At 46.6% G+C, this 20,742-nt stretch overlaps 1 protein-coding gene across 1 annotated transcript in view; it reads right to left on the reverse strand.

The window, feature by feature from the left end:
• Positions 1–20,742, reverse strand: part of pmfbp1 (polyamine modulated factor 1 binding protein 1) — an 840,874-nt gene that overhangs the window by 294,878 nt on the left and 525,254 nt on the right. Inside the window, 2 exon segments of the mRNA XM_085991731.1 lie at positions 367–513; positions 15,384–15,467. Of these exon segments, the coding sequence (XP_085847857.1) occupies positions 367–513; positions 15,384–15,467 (231 nt within the window).

Genomic DNA, 20,742 nt, shown 5'->3' on the forward strand with positions numbered 1-20,742 from the left:
TCCAAACTTGTCAGAATTGTTATTCCTTATTCCAACTGGAATGTCTTCTCATTTCCTGTATCTTAAGCTACATATTCAAATGTTGACATTTCACATGGGTTAGTGAAACTTAAGCAAAGTAATTAAAACAATCAGTTAATGGAAATCCTGATCAGATTTGTTAACCGATGCAGTTCAGTTCCTCAGTTTTCAATCAATTACAGCACTGAATTTTCAAGAACTATTGCCCCATTTATCAGAGGACTGATCAGTATTACTGCAATCTGTGAGCTATTTCCCTACTCGTATAGGTGAAGGATAAACATGTTAAAGTGAAAGACCATGAGCTGAGAACAACAATCAAATACAGCTTAGAATATAAGTGACCTCCTCTGTAGTTTCATGATGGCGTGTTCTGTACTCTTGCAGCTGTCTCTCTAAGCTGTGGATTGCCTTATCACTGGTCACTCTCTCTGACTCTGCTGATTTAAGCTGTTGCCTTAGATGTTCAATCTGCATCTCATATTGAAAAATCTATTGCGATAGGAAAAAAAGAGAAAATTTATCACAGAGGCACTTTCTCTCTAATGGAAAAGGCATCTTTAAAAATTAGGACACAGTATCCTTAATGGATTCAGATACTAGAGAAGCACAGCATCAACAATGAAGCCTCAAATATATGTTGTTCTTTGCAGTTCTAAGAAAAGAAATAATGATAGTCCTGCTGCTTTTTAAAATAAGGTACTTCTACATTCAACAGAAAGAATTAGTGCATGTGGTCTACGAACATTTTCCAGACTTGGAATGCATAAATTATCAAAGGAAAAAATGATGATATTTAATAAACATACTGACAAAAAGCTAACTTGATCTTTGATTCAAAAGGTTAGGATTCCAGAAGTTATAGTTTCACATAGTTTTATTCAAAAATATATTTTCAGCACAGCATACTGTCAATTAATCATCTTAATTATCTCAGAATATCCAAAAGGATATGAGGTTATGTTATAAATCTTTAGTCTGGTACTGCTGGTCTTATTGACAAATTGCTAATTTATATCTGTTTAATTCAAAAATGGGATAGCAGAACTATTTTTCTTTCGTAATATATAACAACAAATGTTTATATAGCACCTTTAACGTAAAAAAAAGTCTCAAGGTGCTTCACAACAGAAATAAATAGGGAAACATTTGCCAAGCTATGAAGCAAAACAATTGGGGCCCGATCAAATGCTTGAGTGAAAATATGGGTTTTGAATAGATTTTTTTAAAAGATGGAGATAGAAACAGAGAGGTTTGGGGAGGAAGTTCCAGAGAACAGGGCTGAGACAGCTGTAAACTCCGCCAATATAGAAGGGATGCATAAAAGACCAGAGGTCAAAGAACTGAAGATGTGGGAGTGGATGCAAGGCTGGAGAAGAATGCAGAGATCGTGTAGGGCAAGTCTGTGAAGAGTTTTTGTGAATGAGGATGAGAATTTTAAGTTGATGGGCAGGGAGCCAGTGTAGTTTAGTAAGGACCCATTACATAGGATATGCGGCACAGAAACAGGCCCAACCAGTCCATGCCGGCATTTATGCTCCACTTGAGCCTCCTCCCATCTTTCCTCATCTAAATCTATCAGCGTAACCCTCTATTTCCTTCTCCCTCATATGCTTGTCTAACCTCCCCTTAAATGCATCTATACTTTTTGCCTCAACCACTCCCTGTGGTAGCGAGTTCCACATTCTCACCACTCTTTGGGTAAAGAAGTTTCTTCTGAATTCCCTATTGGATTTCTTGGTGACTATCTTATATTGATGGCCTCTAGTTATGCTCTTCCCCACAAGTGGAAACATTCTCTCTGTATCCACTCTATCAAAACCTTTTATAATTTTAAAGACCTCTGTTAGGTCACCCCTCAGCCTTTTTTTTGAAGAGAAAAGAGACCCAGCCTGTTCATCCTTTCCTGATATGTATACCCTTGCATTTCTGGTATCATCGTTGTAAATCTTCTCTGCACCCTCTCCAGTGCCTCTATATCCTTTTTATAATATGGCGATCAGAACTGTACGCGGTACTCTGTGGTCTAACCAAGGTTCGATACAAGTTTAGCATAACTTCCCTACTTTTTAATTCTATACCTCTAGAAATAAACCCTAGTGCTTGGTTTGCTTTTTTTATGGCCTTGCTAACCTGTGTCGCAACTTTTAGTGATTTGTACTCTGAGATCCCTTTGTTCCTCTACCCCACCGAGACTCGCACCCTCCGAGTGATAAGTGACCTCCCTATTCTTCCTACCAAAATGTAATACTTCACATTTATCTGTGTTGAACTTCATTTGCCAATTATTTGCCCATTCTGCAAGTTTATTAATGTCCTCCTGTAATTTGTTGCAGTCCTCCTCAGTATTGACTATCCCCCACAATTTGGTATCATCAATTTGACTCATGTCAAAGAGAAGCAGATTTTCTAAAAGCTGCACAGAGTTGTAATCTGGAAAGATCATCTCAGTAAGGCAATGAAAAAACACTGTGGTATATTTTGACTTTGTGCGATAGTGTAAAATGGATGATAGAGAATTGGTAGCCCGTTTTACAAAATCGCACCAAGTCAAAATCTACCCCATTAAAAGAAAAGGTGTGAAAATAATTTAGTATGGTGATGAAAAGGCAGGGGAACGATAGAAAAAAAATAAACAACTCCAACAATAATACTAATACTATTACAAGAGATTTCCTATCTTTGGGCGTCAAATTAGATAAAATACGAGGCACACTACGTACACACAGATCTTCAGCAGACTATTCATTCTAACACAGCGATCACCTTAAATTATGTGGGAAATTATTCAAGAAGACATTTCAGTGCCTCTTTGGATTCACGTTTATGTTATCAAAATGATGTTTTCTTCAAAACTCAATTACATTTTATGAATTATTGGAATTCCAATAACCAGAAGCTTCTTCAAAAGTAAAGACTGCAGGCTATTATTTAGCCCATGGGGAAACAAAAGTCTTGAAGAAGCTAAAATTTCCCAGAGAAGAGCTTGTGTACCAGGAACATTGACTTCCATCAATTAGCATTCCAAGCTAAGCTCACCCTTCACTGGTTTATTGTGACCCAGTTGTTTCCAACCTAGATTCCGAACAAACTAAACCAGGCCCTTGACAAAGGATGCTTGCAGAAAAAAAACACATGTAACTGTAAAAATAAGATTGTATGCTGCTGCAGATCAATTCTGGCCCACCTGACTCGACCCCTTTCTCAATCCTCAACCATCCCTGCCTAAAAGCAAGGTCTCAGCTGCCTTCAAATGTTGTGGAAGCTTCACTGTGCTAAAATAAATTTAAATTAAACCCGAGGCTTCAAAATATAGCACATTAACGATTATTTTCTCCAATGAAGACATTTCTATGGTACAAATCCTTTAAATGAATTACACTGCACCTTTCAAATCAGGGAGTTGTAAAAGATTCACACCAGTATCATCACCCAAAACATCACATGCCCTACTACTTTAATTGTTAGAAAGCACCCCCTATCCCTTCAAACAAAGTAGAGATTAATACCTACAGCTTAATGTAACTGGTGAATAATTTTCAGGAAATTCAAAATAAACTTTTTATTTTAGCTTTGTATTAAGGAAAGAATTACTTTGAAAATCTATCCAAATTCAATTTTACATTATTTACAACAAAGTTCTTAAAATAAAAAGGCAAGTTTAGTATTCAAGTGAAATAGTACCAAACTGGTGGCGAGAACAAGTACTTCAATGTCACAATACTGGCAGAAATATTTATGTGCTGGTGGCCAGGGTGATACAAATATTTCTAAGTTTTAATATTTTGATATTCTTCCCTATGACTCTTTGGGCTAGAAATTCATTATAGCCCAGGAATAGGCGGGATCATTAGAAAAGTTGGAGAATTAGCGCCAGCCGCTAATGCTTTGGACTGCATGCATATTTCGTGCTCACTGCTCAAAGAAATGATTGGAGTCCGAATTCAAGTCTTTAAGCCCAAGTTCATTGACTTTACACTCAAAGGGTGGACCAATATCAGGTGCAGTCTAATCGCAAGTCATGATTGCCACAGGCTTTTTTCAGTAATTAAAAGGGAGGTTCATTGATGCTGCAGAACCTTATTCTCAGCATTGCTGGTTGTGCAGCTGCCTCACCAAGCAGCAGCGGGTCAAGGAGATGGAGCCGGAGGACTGAAGCAGCTGTACTCATGGCAGATCCACGCCCCAGGGAGAGAGCTCGCAGATTCTGCGATCAAGCATCGGAGGTATTGGTGTTCGCTGTGACGAGACGGAGGGCGGTGCTCTAACTGGCAAGTAGCAGGAGGCCCTCGCCGCAAGTCTTCCACACCATGTGGAGGGAGGTAGCGCAGCACGTCTCGGGCAGCACTGTGGTCCCCAGGACGCACACAGTGCAGGAAGAAATTTAACGACCTCACTCGGGTGGTCAGGGTGAGTGAATGCTTCAATAAATGCTACATACCACCATCTGTACCACAGTCTTCACACACTGCCCAAAGCACCACACCCCCAACAACAATCACACCCACATCTCACACCTTGCACATGACAGCTATTCAACTATGGCAGGCACATCACCCAAACACATTGCTCCACACTCACTCACACACTTTCCTTTCTCTTGCAGGCCAAGGTGGCTCACAACAGGAGGGAGCAGGAGCGCACAGGCAGGGGACAAGCCGAAACCCAACCACTGTGTGCATTAGAAATCAAATCAAATCAAATCAACTTTTATTGTCATTGTTAGTGCACAAGTGCAGTACAACGAAATGTAGGCTTGCGGCTCCCGAGAGTGTACATTTGGATTAAGACATTTAAACATTCAACATACATTTGGCTTGTAGTATATTAACATAAATATGACCATAATAAAGTGCATTGGCAGATGTGCAGGCTTTAGAGTTTATTTGTGGAGTTCAGTAGGATGACAGCCCTGGGAAAGAAGCTGTTCCTAAATCTGGTCGTATGGGTGCGAATGCATCTGTAGCGTCTCCCAGATGGTAGGAGGGCGAACAGACTGTGGCTGGGGTGGGTAGGGTCTTTGATGATGGACCGTGACCTCCGTAGACAGCGTTTCTGGTATATGTGCTCTATGGTCGGTAGCCGGGTGCCGGTAATGCGTTGGGCAGTTTTGACTACCCGCTGCAGGGCTTTCCGGTCATAGTAGCTACAGCTGCCATACCATACTGTGATACAGTTTGTCAGGATGCTCTCTATAGTGCAGCGGTAAAAGTTAGAGAGAATCAGGGGTGACAGATTACATCCCTTCAGCCTCCTTAAGAAATATAGGCGCTGCTGGGCCTTCTTCACCAGAGAGGAGGTGTTGAGGGACCAGGAGAGGTCTTCCGTGATGTGGACTCCGAGGAACTTGAAGCTGTCCACCCTCTCCACCACAGCCCCATTGATGTGGATGGGGGTGTGACTTCCGCCTTTGGACTTCCTGAAGTCCACAATGATTTCTTTTGTTTTCTTGGTGTTAAGGGCCAGGTTGTTATCGGCGTACCACTTCACGAGAAAATCGAGTGCTGCAGATTATTGGGCGCTGTGGTTACTGGTGATGTTTACCCCCTTGGGGACAACAACGGTATGTTCATCCCTACTCCTTCTTCTCACATCCCACTTCCCCCTCACCCCACAAACCTTTCGCACTTCCCAGCTAATCATGCTGTATCCTGCCCCCTTCCCCTCACCTTAACTCAACTCTTGTGCCTTTATGCTTTCAGATAATGAGCAAGCACCTGAGCAGCCTGTCCCTGAGGGCACCGTTGAGAGCGAGGCGGGAGAAGAGGAGGACGAAGAACACACCACGTCACTGCATGTCTTATCCGCAGGCACCAGCTCAGATACTGGCACTACACGTTCTTTAGAGGCTAGTATAGTAGCGGGATCTACACAGGGTGAGGCACCGGGGACGAGTGGGCTGCAGCAAGGTCAGGGGGAAAGGGTAGCTCGGGAGCCAGCTCCCTGGAGGGCGGTTTCTGCTGCACAGGACTCAGATGAGGACCTCGATGGGAAGGCTTTTAGAAGAAGGGTGATAGGCATGCACACGGAGAAGATAGGTGCAATGGCAAGGGTGTCTGAGAGCCTCTCGACAATGAAAAGGAGCGTGGAGGAGTCCGCCTCCAACATTGTACAAGGCTTTGTGCACACCATGGAGCCTTCATTTCTAGTCTGCAAAGGATGGTAGACTCCCAGAGAGACCGTGGCGACCCAGACCTGATGCCGCGTGCGATGGGCGATCTGGCAGCTTCCATTGCAGCACAGGCAGAAGTGACGCAACATCTTAGTGCTGTAATGCAGTCTATGCTTGGTGGCATCCAATCTCAGACTGCTCTCATGCAGTCTCAGCTTGATGCCACGCAAGCTCTGGCTACTGCCATCATGGCTGGGTCTACCACTGTTGCCCGGGGCTTTCACGGTGTCGCAGCAGACCAGCAATCTGTGCTCCTACAAACTGCTATGGATGCTGAGGTGCTGCCCCGAGGGAGTGGCAGTGGGTCAGTGGAGCAGGAGCTTGCTGTCCTCTCTCAGGATGACAGCATTCCTGCTCCCACCACTGCCACTCCGCCATTGCCCTTGTCGCTGCATGTCATCCAACCAGCCCAGACTGCTGCCACCCATGCTGAGGTGGTGCAGTCTACAGCCGGGCCTTCCAGGCCCACAGCTGGTCGAGGGCGTCCTGCAAGGCCATCTGAAGTCTCCTGCATGGACACTCAGCAGTCTTCCACCAGCTGTGCTGCAGCCACTGGGCCAATACTTCGTAGGAGCACTAGAGTAGACAAAGGCACAGTAACGAGAGGCACTAAGGGATTGCACAAGGGTGAATATATTTTTGTTGTAAATATGTGTTCTGATTTTTGATAAATTTGTTAATTCAGTTGGATTCTTTTGTGGTGTGTCTCATTTCAGCTTTGTACTGTGATATGGCCTGCGACAGGGATGGAATGATGGGAATGTGGTGAGCAACGGGAAACTGGGGTTTAGTTCATTTGAACTGCATTCTGATGAGGCGGTCATAGATTGCTCTTCCGGAAGGCTGCCTCCTCCCTCGCTCCTGTTCCTCCTCCTCCTCCTGAGGTGGTCCCACAATCCCTGAGGACAAGGGCTGGGCCCTCATGATGGCCAAGTTGTGGAGCATGCAGCAGACCACCACGAAATGGGACACCCGCTCAGCTGAGTATTGGTGGCCTCCTCCCAAGCGGTCAAGGCAGTGGAACCGTTGCTTCAGCAGGCCGATGGTCTGCTCGATGATGTTCCCGGTGGCAGCATGGCTCTCATTATATGAGCCAGGTGGGAAAGCGGATAGCCCTTGTCTCCGACCAGCCAGCTGCGAGCTTGACATGGTGGCTGGAAGAGTGTTGGCACACTGGTCTGGCGCAGGATGAAGTCATCGTGGCTGCTGCCAGGATAGCGGGCATTGACATTGTCTGTGGTCACACACCAACTACATATTAAGTGAGTGGTAGCCTTTGTGGTTACGGAAGATCTCAGGATTGTTATGTGGTGCCCGCAAAGCCATGTGGGTGCAGTCAATGGCGCCCTGCACCATGGGGAATCCCGTTATCCTGGCAAAGCCACATGTGCGCGCATCCTGCTTTTTTCTGGTGATGGGGAAAGAAATGTAGTCCATTCTCCTACTGTAGAGAGCCTCTGTGACCTCCCGGATGCAACGATGGACGGCGTACTGCGAGATGTTAGCTATGTTTCCTGTTGCAGACTGGAAGGTTCCACTGGCAAAGAAATTGAGGGCGGTGCTGGCCTTGACTGCCACTGAGAGAGCTGTGGTCGCCCTGGTCGGAGGCTGGGGGTTTGGTTGCAGGAGGTGGCAGAGTTCAGTGACCACCTCCTTGATGAAGTGGAGTCTTCTAATACACTGCTCCTCGCTTAAATGGAGGTAGGAGAAGTGCTCTCAGAATACCCTCGGAGGATAAGGCCTCCTGTTGAGAGCCCTGATGTCCCTCCTCCTCCCTCTGGGCACATGTTCCACTCTTTCTCGCTGCCTCCAATCCCTCCGCTGTAAATTCTGGTGGGCGAGGTCGACTGCCAGTACAGCCCACATTAATGTAACTAAGAATAAATGTAGCTACTTTTTAGTTGCCACATCATTCCTGATACTAAATAACCTTGAAATTACAGAATGCAACTGTTGAACTATGTGAAACTGACAAGAAAGCACTGAAACTCCAACCTACAGCTGTGACTCATTACTGATGATCCCTTTAAATAATGTCCCTGGAGCCAACTTCCTGCTGCTTCACACCAGCTCTCCCTGTCGCGGTTTACTCCAGGCACCAAGGTAGGTGGCCACAATCAATTTCGCAGGTTGGGGCGATCAGTGAGCGTTGCACACTCACTGACGTCACCATCCACCTGGCGTTGAGGCTCACGGTGATAACTATTCGTGGCGACGCTGCGGGTGGAGGCTGAGGGGGTGGGGAGGGACTGAAAGGACATTTAGGAACACAATAGTCCCCTTGATCGTGCTTATGCTATTTAAATGATACAAATTTTAAAACTTATTTTACCCCTCTGGTGCCGGAAAACAGAATGTCTGTTATGCTGAAAACTCAATGTTAACTATTATTAGCATATGTTTTTCACACAAATGCTGATTTTTTTTAATACTTAATATATATTGTACCTTCTGAAACTGATCAGTTAACGCCCTTACCTATTATTTTCTCCAATGGTTGAAAACTAAGAATTCAAACATGGCAGCAGTTCACAGCACCAGCTATGAATGTGTGCTTATATGGAGTATTTTAGATAGAAACAGTGAATGAACTAACAGTTCTTACATATGAAACAATGAATTCAAAGGATGAAGGCAGAAAGAAAGCTATTTTCGCTCTTTCATCTTAAAATACACTTTCTGAAGTTTATAAAGCACTAAATAAAAGTTATTACAGGTGTGTAACAAGTACACTGGTCTTTTGTCCTCTCACAACACACACCCCAAACATGCACAGCCTCATTAAAATGCTCACCCAAATAAAGCTTTTAAAATTTGTCCTCTAGTTTGTCTTTAAATAATTTTGAAAAGAAACTGAACAGAAACTGCCAGAAGCTAAAGAAAAAATATTTCCGTTGCTGCGCTGTCTGAACGGCTCCAACACATCCTTGAAAATTGGGCAGAAATACTAAGTCCAAGCCCAGGCTTTTGGGAGAGGTTGAGGCTGAGGCCCTAATGTAAAACCTTTAAATATGGCATTAAACAATAATACAATGGATAAAGTTACTGAGAAATAAATAGTAGATAATTTTTTAAATTTTAATTTTAGTTCTTGTACTAAATTTCCCACATGGGCTGGTTTACACGGGAATTTTCAATGGAATGCGTACCACACAGACTGAATTTAATATATTATTTGTCGATATCCAGTGGCATTGCGCATGGGGAATAATGACCAAGTGTACTCTTCAGATGAAGCATGGTTAGAGGGCAAGGGATAATTCGAGCAATGCACGCAGACATAATTCAGACTCATTTAAGGTCATACATTCTGTTCTTATTTTTATACAATACACTGATTTTTTTCATTATTTACAGGTAAATAGCAAAACCTATGCAATTTGGAAGGAAGAATCAGAGTTTCTCTGCAGTACGAGCTAAGAAGTTTTGAAAACTCCTATGAAGTGTTCACACTGGGGATAGATGCATTGACTTTAATAATATGCTAGTCAATCTCCTATGGTATGGCACATTGGGAGTCAATACATTGTGTAGTCTTCAAGTGAAGCAGGGTTAGATGGTAGTGGTTAATTGGATCAGAGTGTGCATATATAATTCAGTCCCTATTTTAAAGTCATATGTTCTGTCTTTATTTTTATATTTCCTTCATAAATTCCTGGGGTAGAGTTTCCACTCGGTTGCGCTGGTTATTTTGGCACAATTCGCCCGAAATCGGCATAACCGGCTCAAATGATTGCGGAATTTTAAGCGCAAATGCGTTCGGTGCAAATCGAATTTCTGTGATCTTTTGCGCTAGTTTAAAAAACATCGCCCTAGAAGCCGGCCCCGCCCCCAAACTAGCCACGCCCCCAGGATGAATTAATCACCATTGGGCGTTTCCGCTAATTGCGCTCGTTTGAAGGTCTCTGGGGAGACTCTCAAAATTAAACTGGTTCTTTTGGGCTCAAGTAAACTAATGGGCACATTTTAAAAGCATTTTAGAAACTGACTACTGTACCCCAATATAACTAGCAAATGGATCTGCATATTTTTCTATAAGTCACTTAAAATCGGGTTACTCACAAGTGGTGGAATGACACTGATTTAAAATGATTGTGTTTTGTGATAAACCCATTTTCGGCTGTAATAATCAAACTGTTACCAAGTTACCACTCTTAAACATATCAAGGAATATTTTTAAAGCAAATTAAAAAAAAATACATTTTAAAGCGCTGCCCGATTGCGCTGGTTCATGGCAGATTTTGCATTCGCCGATATACAAATGAGTTTGAGCAGAAAACTTGAGGAAAAGAAACACTTCTCAAAACGGGTGCAAATTGCGTTCAGTACAAATTGATTTTCTGTGATTTTTGCGGTAGTTTAATAAACATGGCGCTAGATCGCTGATTGCGCCCAAAGCGGAAACTCTGCGCCCCTACGTCCACATTGAAACTAGAAACTGCTTATGCAAATTTGCCATGCTGTAATTACACCCGTCCGCCAGTGGTGGCGCTGCAGTGAGTCCACTGACAGGAGGGTGTAATTCCAACATGGCAGTTTCCATTCTAAATTTAATAACTAAAAAATGTTTGAAGTATACCACAGCTTTAGTTGTGACATATTTGTGGTATTGCTGTATACAGCTGTATGTATATATCTATACAGTGATTAACATACCAATACAAATAACCAAAATAATTTTGAAATCAAACTAATTCAGCTCTACTTAGCAATTTTGTAAATGTACTATTATTTATTGTGATAATTTTTTTTGTACTTGATGCGCTATCAATTACCCATAAAAGACTGAGAGTTAGAAGAGTAACTAAAGGCTTTTATTAACAACAGAATGGAGGTCTGCCTCGAGTGGTCGACTGGTCCAGGATCTAAGGGCTGGGGAGCAGTCACCTTTATACTAGGACCTGTGGGAGGAGTCAGCCGAGGCATGTCCAGGCATGTACACAGTGGAATACAAACAGGACAAACAGGAATACAAACAGTGGTTTACCACATTCACCCCTTGTTTAAAATTGAGTCCGGCGGGGTGAAGTGTATTAAAAGTTAGTGTATTGGAGTCTCTCCGGAGGTCTTGTCTGCCGCTGTGATCGGCGTGGCGACGGCAGGGGTAGTGAAGCTTCCGGTGTCGAGTCCAGCGTAGGCTGTGGCACAGGCGTGTCGTCCTCGTAGATGTCGAGCGGGTCGCGGGGCCCAGGCCTGCCGTCTGCTGGGGCTGGATATCGGATCGTGGGGGGGGGGTGGTAGTGGGTAGTGGGTTACTGTGGTCCCCGAGGGTGCAAGGTCTCTTATGGAGACTGTGTCCTCCCGCCCGTCCGGGTATGCGATGTAAGCATACTGGGGGTTGACGTGGAGGAGGTCGACCCTCTCGACCAGGGGGTCCGTTTTATGGGTCCTCACGTGTCTTCTCAGTAGGACCGGCCCTGGGGACGTCAGCCATGGCGGTAGCGATGTCCCTGATGTGGACTTCCTTGGGAAGACAAACATTTTCTCATGAGGGGTGGCGTTAGTGGCAGTGCAGAGCAGTGACCGAATAGAGTGGAGCGCATCGGGGAGCACATCCTGCCAGCGGGAGGTTGGAAGGCCCCTAGACTTTAAGGCTAGCAGGACGGCCTTCCAAACTGTCGCATTTTCTCTTTCCACCTGTCCGTTCCCCCAGGGGTTGTAACTGGTGGTCCTGCTTGTGGCAATACCCCTAGTTAGCAGGTACTGACGGAGTTCGTCGCTCATAAACGATGAGCCCCGGTCGCTATGGATATAGCTGGGGAAGCCGAACAGGGTGAAGAGGTTGTTCAGACATTTAATGACCGTGGCACTGGTCATGTCCGGGCAGGGGAAGGCGAACGGGAAACGGGAGTACTCATCAATAATATTGAGGAAGTACACATTGCGGTCGGAGGAGGGGAGAGGCCCTTTAAAATCAACGCTCAGGCGCTCGAAGGGGCGAGTGGCTTTTATCAGGTGGGCCCTGTCTGGTCTATAAAAGTGTGGTTTGCACTCAGCGCAGACTTGGCAGTTCCTGGTCATGGTCCTGACCTCCTCAATAGAGTAAGGCAGGTTGCGGGCCTTGATGAGGTGGAAGAACCTGGTGACCCCCGGGTGGCAGAGGTCATTGTGGAGGACCCGTAGTCTATCGATCTGCGCGCTGGCGCAGGTGCCACGCGATAGCGCATCCGGGGGTTCATTTAGCTTCCCGGGCCGGTACAAGATCTCGTAGTTGTAGGTGGAAAGTTCGATTCTCCACCTCAAGATCTTGTCATTTTTGATTTTGCCCCTCTGCTTGTTGTTAAACATAAAAGCAACTGAACGCTGGTCAGTGAGCAGGGTAAATCGTTTTCCGGCCAGGTAGTGCCTCCAATGACGCACAGCCTCCACAATCGCCTGGGCCTCCTTCTCAACAGCGGAGTGTCTGGTCTCCGGGCCTTGGAGGGTTCGTGAAAAGAAGGCCACGGGTCTCCCCGCCTGATTGAGGGTAGCGGCCAGGGCAAAGTCGGACGCGTCGCTTTCCACCTGGAAGGGGATGGATTCGTCCACTGCGTGCATGGTGGCTTTGGCAATGTCCTCCTTGATACGGTGGAAGGCTAAGCGGGCCTCTGCCGTCAAGGGAAAAGAGGTGGACTTGATCAGCGGACGGGCCTTGTCCGCATAGTAGGGGACCCACTGGGCGTAATAGGAGAAAAACCCTAGGCACCTCTTCAGGGCCTTGAGGCAGTGGGGCAGTGGGAGTTCCATAAGGGGACGCATCCGGTCGGGGTCGGGGCCGATGACTCCGTGTTCCACAACACAGCCAAGGATGGCGAGGCGGTTTGTGCGGAATATGCACTTCTCCTTGTTATATGTCAGGTTTAGGAGTTGGGCGGTGCGGAGGAATTTTTCGAGGTATGCGTCATGGTCCTGCAAGTCACGGCCGCAGATGGTCACATTGTCCAGATATGGGAAAGTGGCCTGCAACGCATTTTGATCTACCATCCGGTCCATCTCCCTTTGGAAGATGGAGACCCCGTTGGTGACGCCAAAGGGAACCCTAAGGAAGTGATAGAGGCGGCCGTTTGCCTCAAAGGCAGTGTACTGGCGGTCCTCAGGGCGGATGGGGAGCTGGTGGTACGCTGATTTCAGGTCAATGGTCGAGAAGACGCGGTACTGCGCGATCTGGTTGACCATATCAGCTATACGGGGGAGTGGGTAGGCGTCCAGCAGGGTGTAGCGATTTATTGTCTGGCTGTAGTCGATGACCAGGCGCTGCTTCTCGCTGGTCTTAACGACCACAACCTGGGCTCGCCAGGGGCTGGTGCTGCCCTCAATAATCCCTTCTTTCAGGAGCCGCTCCACTTCGGTTTTAATGAAAACCCTGTCCCCGGCACTGTATCGCCTGCTCTTTGTGGCGATGGGCTTACAGTCGGGGGTGAGGTTAGCAAACAGTGGTGGGGGGGTGACTCTGAGTGTGGAGAGGTTGCACCTGGTGCGCGGCGGGCAATTTGGAAGCTGCTGGCTGCGGACTGTGAGTGGGGGTAGGGGTCCACCGTACGCCATCGTAACACTTTTAAGGCGGCACTGAAAATCTAACCCCAGCAGGACGGCAGCGCAGAGGTCAGGCAGGACCAGAAGTTTAAAATGATCGTACACGGTCCCGTCTACTACGAGTGTCACCACGCAGTAGCCGCCGATGTCCGCCGACTGGGACTCGGAGGCCATAGAAATCCGCTGTTGCGCAGGCAGGACTGGGAGAGAGCAACGCCGCACCGTGTCGGGGTGGATGAAGCTCTCCGTGCTCCCAGAGTCAAAAAGGCAGATTGTATCGTGACCATTTACCTTAATGTCCATTGTGGAACTGGCCAGTTGGTGCGGTCTCGCTTGGTCCAGTGTAACGGATGCCAGCGTAGGGGTCGGTGTGTCGCTGCGGGTATCAGATGAGGCGGTGTCGGGGGCCTGCTGCGTCCCGGCTGTCGTCCAAGATGGCGGCGTCCAAGATCCCCATGTGGCTGGAGGCGTCCAAAATGGCTGCTGTACCGGTGATTCGCACACGGCCGGGGAGGTCCAAAATGGCGGCCCGCATGGCCCACACACGGCGCTGCTGGGGTTCGGGGTGGCTTTGGCCCTGCAGACGCTAGCGTAGTGTCCCTTCTTCCCGCAGCCCGAGCAGATCGCGTTTTTCGCCGGGCAGCGCGCTCTGGGGTGTTTTGCCTGGCCACAGAAGTAGCATTTCTGGCCTTGGGGCACTGCTGTCTGGCCTTGGGACACTGCTGCGGTAGTTGGGCCGTTGTTGGGGTGTGGCTGGGGTGGCACGGCGCTATGAGGCGGTCCTACCGTGTCCCAGGCTGTCATTCCCCGCGGCGTCCACGGTGCAGAGGAGTAGGCATCCATGCCCTGGTAGGCTGCATCCAACGATAGTGCGAGTTCAGAGGCCTTGTTGAGGTCGAGGTTACTCTGCTCCAACAGTCGCTGTCGTGTGTAATTGGATCTGTGGCCCGCTACAAAAGCGTCCCGGATAAGTTCCTCTGTGTACACGGCGGCCTTTACATCCTTACAACCACAGGCCCGGCCAAGCACAGACAGTGCCTGAAGGTATTCCACGGTCGATTCCCCAGGTTGTTGTTTACGACTCCCCAGGAGGTGCCTGGCGTACACTTCGTTCACTGGGCGCGTGTACTGGTCCTTGAGGAGCTTGATAGCATCCGCGTACGAGGTCGCGTCTTGGATGACCGAGTACACTCGGTGGTTCACTTTGGAGGTCAGGACATCCAGTTTGTCCTCGTCCGATTTGATTGCTTCGGAGGCGGTCAGGAATTTTTCGAAACACTTAAGCCAGTGAGTAAACTTGGTGGATGAGTCCGCCTCCCGATGATCTAAGTCCAGGCATGCTGGTGTGAGGATCTTCTCCATTATAAAAATGTTGTTAATAAAATTGATGCGCGATCAATTACTCATAAAAGACTAAGAGTTAGAAGAGTAACTAAAGGCTTTTATTAACAACAGAATGGAGGTCTGCCTCGAGTGGTCGACTGGTCCAGGATCTAAGGGCTGGGGAGCAGTCACCTTTATACTAGGACCTGTGGGAGGAGTCAGCCGAGGCATGTCCAGGCATGTACACAGTGGAATACAAACAGGACAAACAGGAATACAAACAGTGGTTTACCACAGTACTAAACTCTGAAAGATTTATGTCAAAGCTGAGTTGCAAGCCATGCAGAAAACTTACCTTTTCTTCAGTTGCATTAGCTTTGTCCTGCAAGGCAATCCTTTCGTTTTTCAACTTGTGAATCAAGCCTTCGTTCTGACGCAACTGAACAAAAAATAACCTTTCATTTATTTGTAATGCACATTCAGCAACAATTGTGATTCTTTATCATGGTGTGAACAAAGATTTCCTGTTTTCTTTGCTGCTTTTCTTATGCAAACATAAGAAAAACGGCTCAGTTTGGGTTCCGCCAGGACCACTCAGCTCCAAACCTCATTACAGCCTTGGTCCAAACATGGACAAAAGAGCTGAATTCCAGAGGTGAGATGAGAGTGACTGTCCTTGACATCAAGGCAGCATTTGACCAAGTGTGGCATCAAGGAGTCCTAGTAAAATTGAAGTCAATGGGGATTGGGGGAAAAACTCCACTGGCTGGAGCCATACCTAGCACAAAGGAAGATGGTTGTGGTGGTTAGAGGCCAATCATCTCGGCCCCAGGACAGCGCTGCAGGAGTTCCTCAGGGCAGTGTCCTAGGTCAAACCATCTTCAGCTGTTTCATCAATGACCTTCCCTCCATCATAAGGTCATGAGTGAAGATGTTCGCTGATGATTGCACAGTGTTCAGTTCCATTCGCAACTCCTCAGATAATGAAGCAGTCTGTGCCCGCATGCAGCAAGACGCGGACGACGTTCAGACTTGGGCTGATAAGTGGCAATAACATTCGTGCCACACAAGTGCCTGGCAATAACTATCTCCAACAAGAGAGCGTCTAACCATCTCCCCATGACATTCAACGACATTACCATTGCCGAATCCCCCACCATCAACATCCGGGGAGGGGGTGCGGCAAGTCACCATTGACCAGAAACTTTACTGGGCCAGCCACATAAATACTGTGGCTACAAGAACAGGTCAGAGGCTGGTTATTCTGCGGTGAGTGTCTAACCTCTTGACTCACCAAAGCCTTTCCACCACCTACAAGGCACAAATCAGGAGTGTGATGGAATACTCACCACTTTCCTGGATGAGCTCCAACAACACTCAAGAAGCTCGACACCATCCAGGACAAAGCAGCCCGCTTGATGGCACCCCATCTACCACCTTAAACATTAATTCCTTCCACCACCGGCGCACCGTGGCTGCAGTGTGTACCATCTACAAGGGCAGCAGGTGCATGGGAACATCATCACCTCCAAGTTTCCCTCCAAGTCACACACCATCCTGACTTGGAAATATATCGTTGTTCCTTCATCGTTGCTGGGTGAAAATCCTGGAACTCTCTTGCTAACAGCACTGTGGGAGTACCTTCACCACACGGACTGCAGCGGTTCAAGAAGGCAGCTCACTACCATCTTCTCAAGGGCAAATTGCGATGGGCAATAAATGCTGGCCTTGCCAGCGATGCCCACATCCCATGAACAAATAAAAAAAACCATGTCATACCTTAAAAAAATATAAAATCAAATAGTAAACTGAAATCCATACGCGAGGAAATGATTCATGTTTTTGTTATATCACCTGTCTTTCACTTACATATCATTGATCAGCAATATAATAATATACTAAGTAAGGAGCAACATTGGGATAATTTGTTATTAGCTAGATTGGACCAGCACATTTTCCTCATGTTACTTACAATAGGATCAGATATGTTTAAAAAAATACAATCTTGGAATATGGGCGTTGCTGGCAAAGCCGGCATTTATTGGCTATCCCTAGTTGCCCTTGAGAAGGTGATGGTGGGCCTTCTTCCTGAACCCCTGCAGTGCGTGTGGTGAAGATACTTCTACAATGCAGTTAAGTAGGAAGTTCCAAGATTTTGACCCATCGTCGATGAAGGAACGGCGCTATATGTCCAAGGCGGAAGGAATGGTGTGCGACTTAGAAGGGAACTTGGAGGTGATGGTGTTCTCACGCACCTAGAATCATAGAAACATTGAGCAGAGAAGGGGCCCATTCGGCTGGGTCTTTGAAAGAGAGTTGCTGCTGCCTTTTTCCTTCTAGTTGGTGGAGGTTGGGGTTTTGGAGGTGCCAACGAAGCCTTGATGACATGCTGGAGTGTATCTGGTAGATAGTACACACCGCAGCTACAGTGTGCCGGTGATGGAGGGAGTGGATGTTTAAACTCATGGATGAGGTGCCGATTAAGCGGGCTGCTTTGTCCTGGACAGTGTCGAGCTTTTGAGTGTTGTTGCAACTGCACCCATCCAGGCAAGTGGAGAGTATTCCATCACACGCCTGAATCGTGCCTTGTAGGTGGTAGAGAGTCTTTGGGGATTCAGGAGATGAGCCACTTGCCACAGAATCACAAGTTTCTGACCTGCTCTAGTGGCGAGGGCATTTATGTGGCTGATCCAGTTGAGTTTCTGGTCAATGGTGATTCTGCAGCAGTTCAAGAAGGCGGCTCACCATCAGCTTCTCAAGGGCAACAAGGGGTGGGTAATAAATGCAGGCCTTGCCAGCGATGCCCACATCCCATGAATGAATAAAAAAAAACTTCAATTGGCATCTTTCCACAGTGGTACAGTTGAGTGGCAGAGCATCACTCATTAATACTCAGACTTTTGCTGTGGAGCCCTTGGGCTGGAATATGGACTGGGCTTTCTTTTGATTTCTACTTGCTTACAAATCTCAATGGCGCCATCAGTTCTTCTGTCATGCTGATCATTTGACATGGTAAGCAGCACTCAACAGAAGGGGCATGGCTAGAGTTGGCATGGATGAAGGTGCTGTCTTTTAGGATTACAACACATCCTCACACCATACCAGCCAAATGACTGTACACATAGCAAAAAATGTGCAGGACTAGGCAGCCCCCTGCAGCTGCAGATGCGGCGGAGCCGGTTCAACGAGATAGAAGGCCACCATCACTCCCAAGAGGCCCCCACTGACATGCAACACTCAGCACCTTTCTGCCATCAATGGAGCACACAGAATGAGCAGTAGCTTAGAGTCTACATAATGTCACTAAAGAAAAGCACCATGATGCTAAACACTTGGTGCAGCCTGCGCGCACATAAACACACACATAAATTCACTTTTACGGTATTCATATTTGCTTCCATCCAAGTTCAACTGTGTCCAAAGATTGTTCTTGGTATGGTGTGTTGAATAATGTGTCAGCAGCTAAGAGCAAAGTACATGGTACAGGAAACTTTTTTTTATCCGGCACGGACGGGACCGACGTGGTGCCGGTTCATCAAAAATTCTGGATAACCGAAAGCTATAGTAAAAGGTAGGGAGAGCTGAGAGCTCCGTATAAAGCAACAAACCCTGTTGCTTAGGTTCAGAACAATGGCCACAAGTTGCAAGCGTCTCTGTAGCTTAGCAACAGCTGCAGCCACACCCTTGCACAGCAACAGATGGAGGAAGGCAAGTAATAAAACTTACCTGAACCTACTCCTGAATTTTGCCGGTTAACCGAGATTTCCGGTTATTTAGGAGCCGGTAAATCGAAAGTAGTGTTTTTGATGATAGTGTAGGGAAGATGGACAGAGATCTGTTGATAAGGTCCCACATGGCAGGTTGGTCAAAAAAGTAAAAGCCCATGGGATCTAAGTGAAAGTGGCAAGTTGGATCCAAAATTGGCTCAGTGGCAGGAAGCAAAGGGTAATGGTTGACAAATGTTTTTGTGACTGGAATGCTGTTTCCAGTGGGGTTCCACAGGGCTCAGAACTAGGTCCCTTAGTTTTTGTGGTATATATCAATGATTGGCAATCAGTAACTAGTGGGGTGCCACAGGGGTCAGTGCTGGGTCCTCAACTATTTACAATCTATATTAATGACTTGGATGAAGGGACCGAGTGTACTGTAGCCAAATTTGCTGATGATACAAAGATAGGTGGGAAAGCAAGTTGTGAGGAGGACACAAAGAGTCTGCAAAGGGATATAGATAGGTTAAGTGAGTGGGCAAAAATTTGGCAGATGGAGTATAATGTGGGAAAATGTGAGGTTATCCACTTTGGAAGGAAGAATGAAAAAGCAAATTATTATTTAAATAGCGTGAGACTACAAAATGCTGCGGCACAAAGGGATCTAGGGGTCCTAGTACATGAAACACAAAAAGTTAGCATGCAGGTACAGCAAGTAATTAGGAAGGCTAATGGAATGTTGGTCTTTATTGCAAGGGGTATGGAGTCTAAAAGTAGGGAAGTTTTGATGCAACTTTATAGAGTGCTGGTGAGACCGCACCTGGAGTGCTGCATACAGTTTTGGTCTCCATATTTAAATAAGGATATACTTGCATTGGAGGCAGTGCAGAGAAGGTTCACTAGGTTGATTCCTGGGATGAAGGGGTTGACATATGACGAAAGGTTGAGCAAGTTGGGCCTATACTCATTGGAGTTTAGAAGAATGAGAGGTGGTCTTATTGCAACATATAAGATTCTGAGCTGCATTGACCAGGTGGATGCTGAGAGGATGTTTCCCCTAGTGGGGGTATCTAGAACTAGGGGGCATAGTTTCAGAATAAGGGGTTGCCCATTTAAGACGGAGATGAGGAGGAATTTCTTCTCTCAGAGGGTCGTGAATCTTTGGAATTCTCTACCCCAGAGAGCTGTGGAGGCTGAGTCATTGAATATATTCAAGGCGGAGATTGACAGACATTTGAACTACAAGGGAGTCAAGGGGTATGGGGAGAGAGCAGGAAAGTGGTGTTGAAGTCAAGATTGGATCAGCCATGATCTTACTGAATGGCGGAGCAGGCTCGAGGGGCCAAATGGCCTGCTCCTGCTTATGTTTAGACGTTAATGTAGGGGGCGTGATTAAGAAGTTTGCAGATGATACAAAGATTGGCCGTGTGGTTAATAGTGAGGAAGAGAGCTGTCGACTGCAGGAAGATATCAATGGATTGGTCAAGTGGGCAGAAAAGTGGCAAATGGAATTCAATCCGGAGAAGAGTGAGGTAATGCATTTGGGGAGGGCTAACAAGGCAAGGGAATACACAATAAATGGTAGGATACTGAGAAGTGTAGAGGAACAGAGGGACCTTGGAGTGCATGTCCATAGATTCCTGAAGGTAGCAGGACAGGTAGATAAGGTGGTTAAGAAGGCATACAGGATACTTATATTTTATGCCTCGGCTAATAAAGGCAAGAGCAGGGAGGTTATGCTTGAGCTGTATAAAACACTAGTTAGGCCACAGCTAGAGTACTGCGTACAGTTCTGGCCACCACATTACAGGAAAGATGTGATTGCACTAGAGAGGGTACAGAGGAGATTTATGAGGATGTTGCCAGGACTGGAGAATTTTAGCTGTGAGGAAAGATTGGATAGGCTGGAGTTGTTTTCTTTGAAACAGAGAAGGCAGAGGGGAGACTTAATTGAGGTGTATAAAATTGTGAGGGGCCTAGATAGAGTGGATAGGAAGCACCTATTTC

This window comes from Somniosus microcephalus, chromosome 6, assembly GCF_052327205.1.
Source record: "Somniosus microcephalus isolate GS21.2 chromosome 6, FLI_Smic_1.0, whole genome shotgun sequence".
NCBI classification, from domain to species: Eukaryota; Metazoa; Chordata; class Chondrichthyes; order Squaliformes; family Somniosidae; genus Somniosus; species Somniosus microcephalus.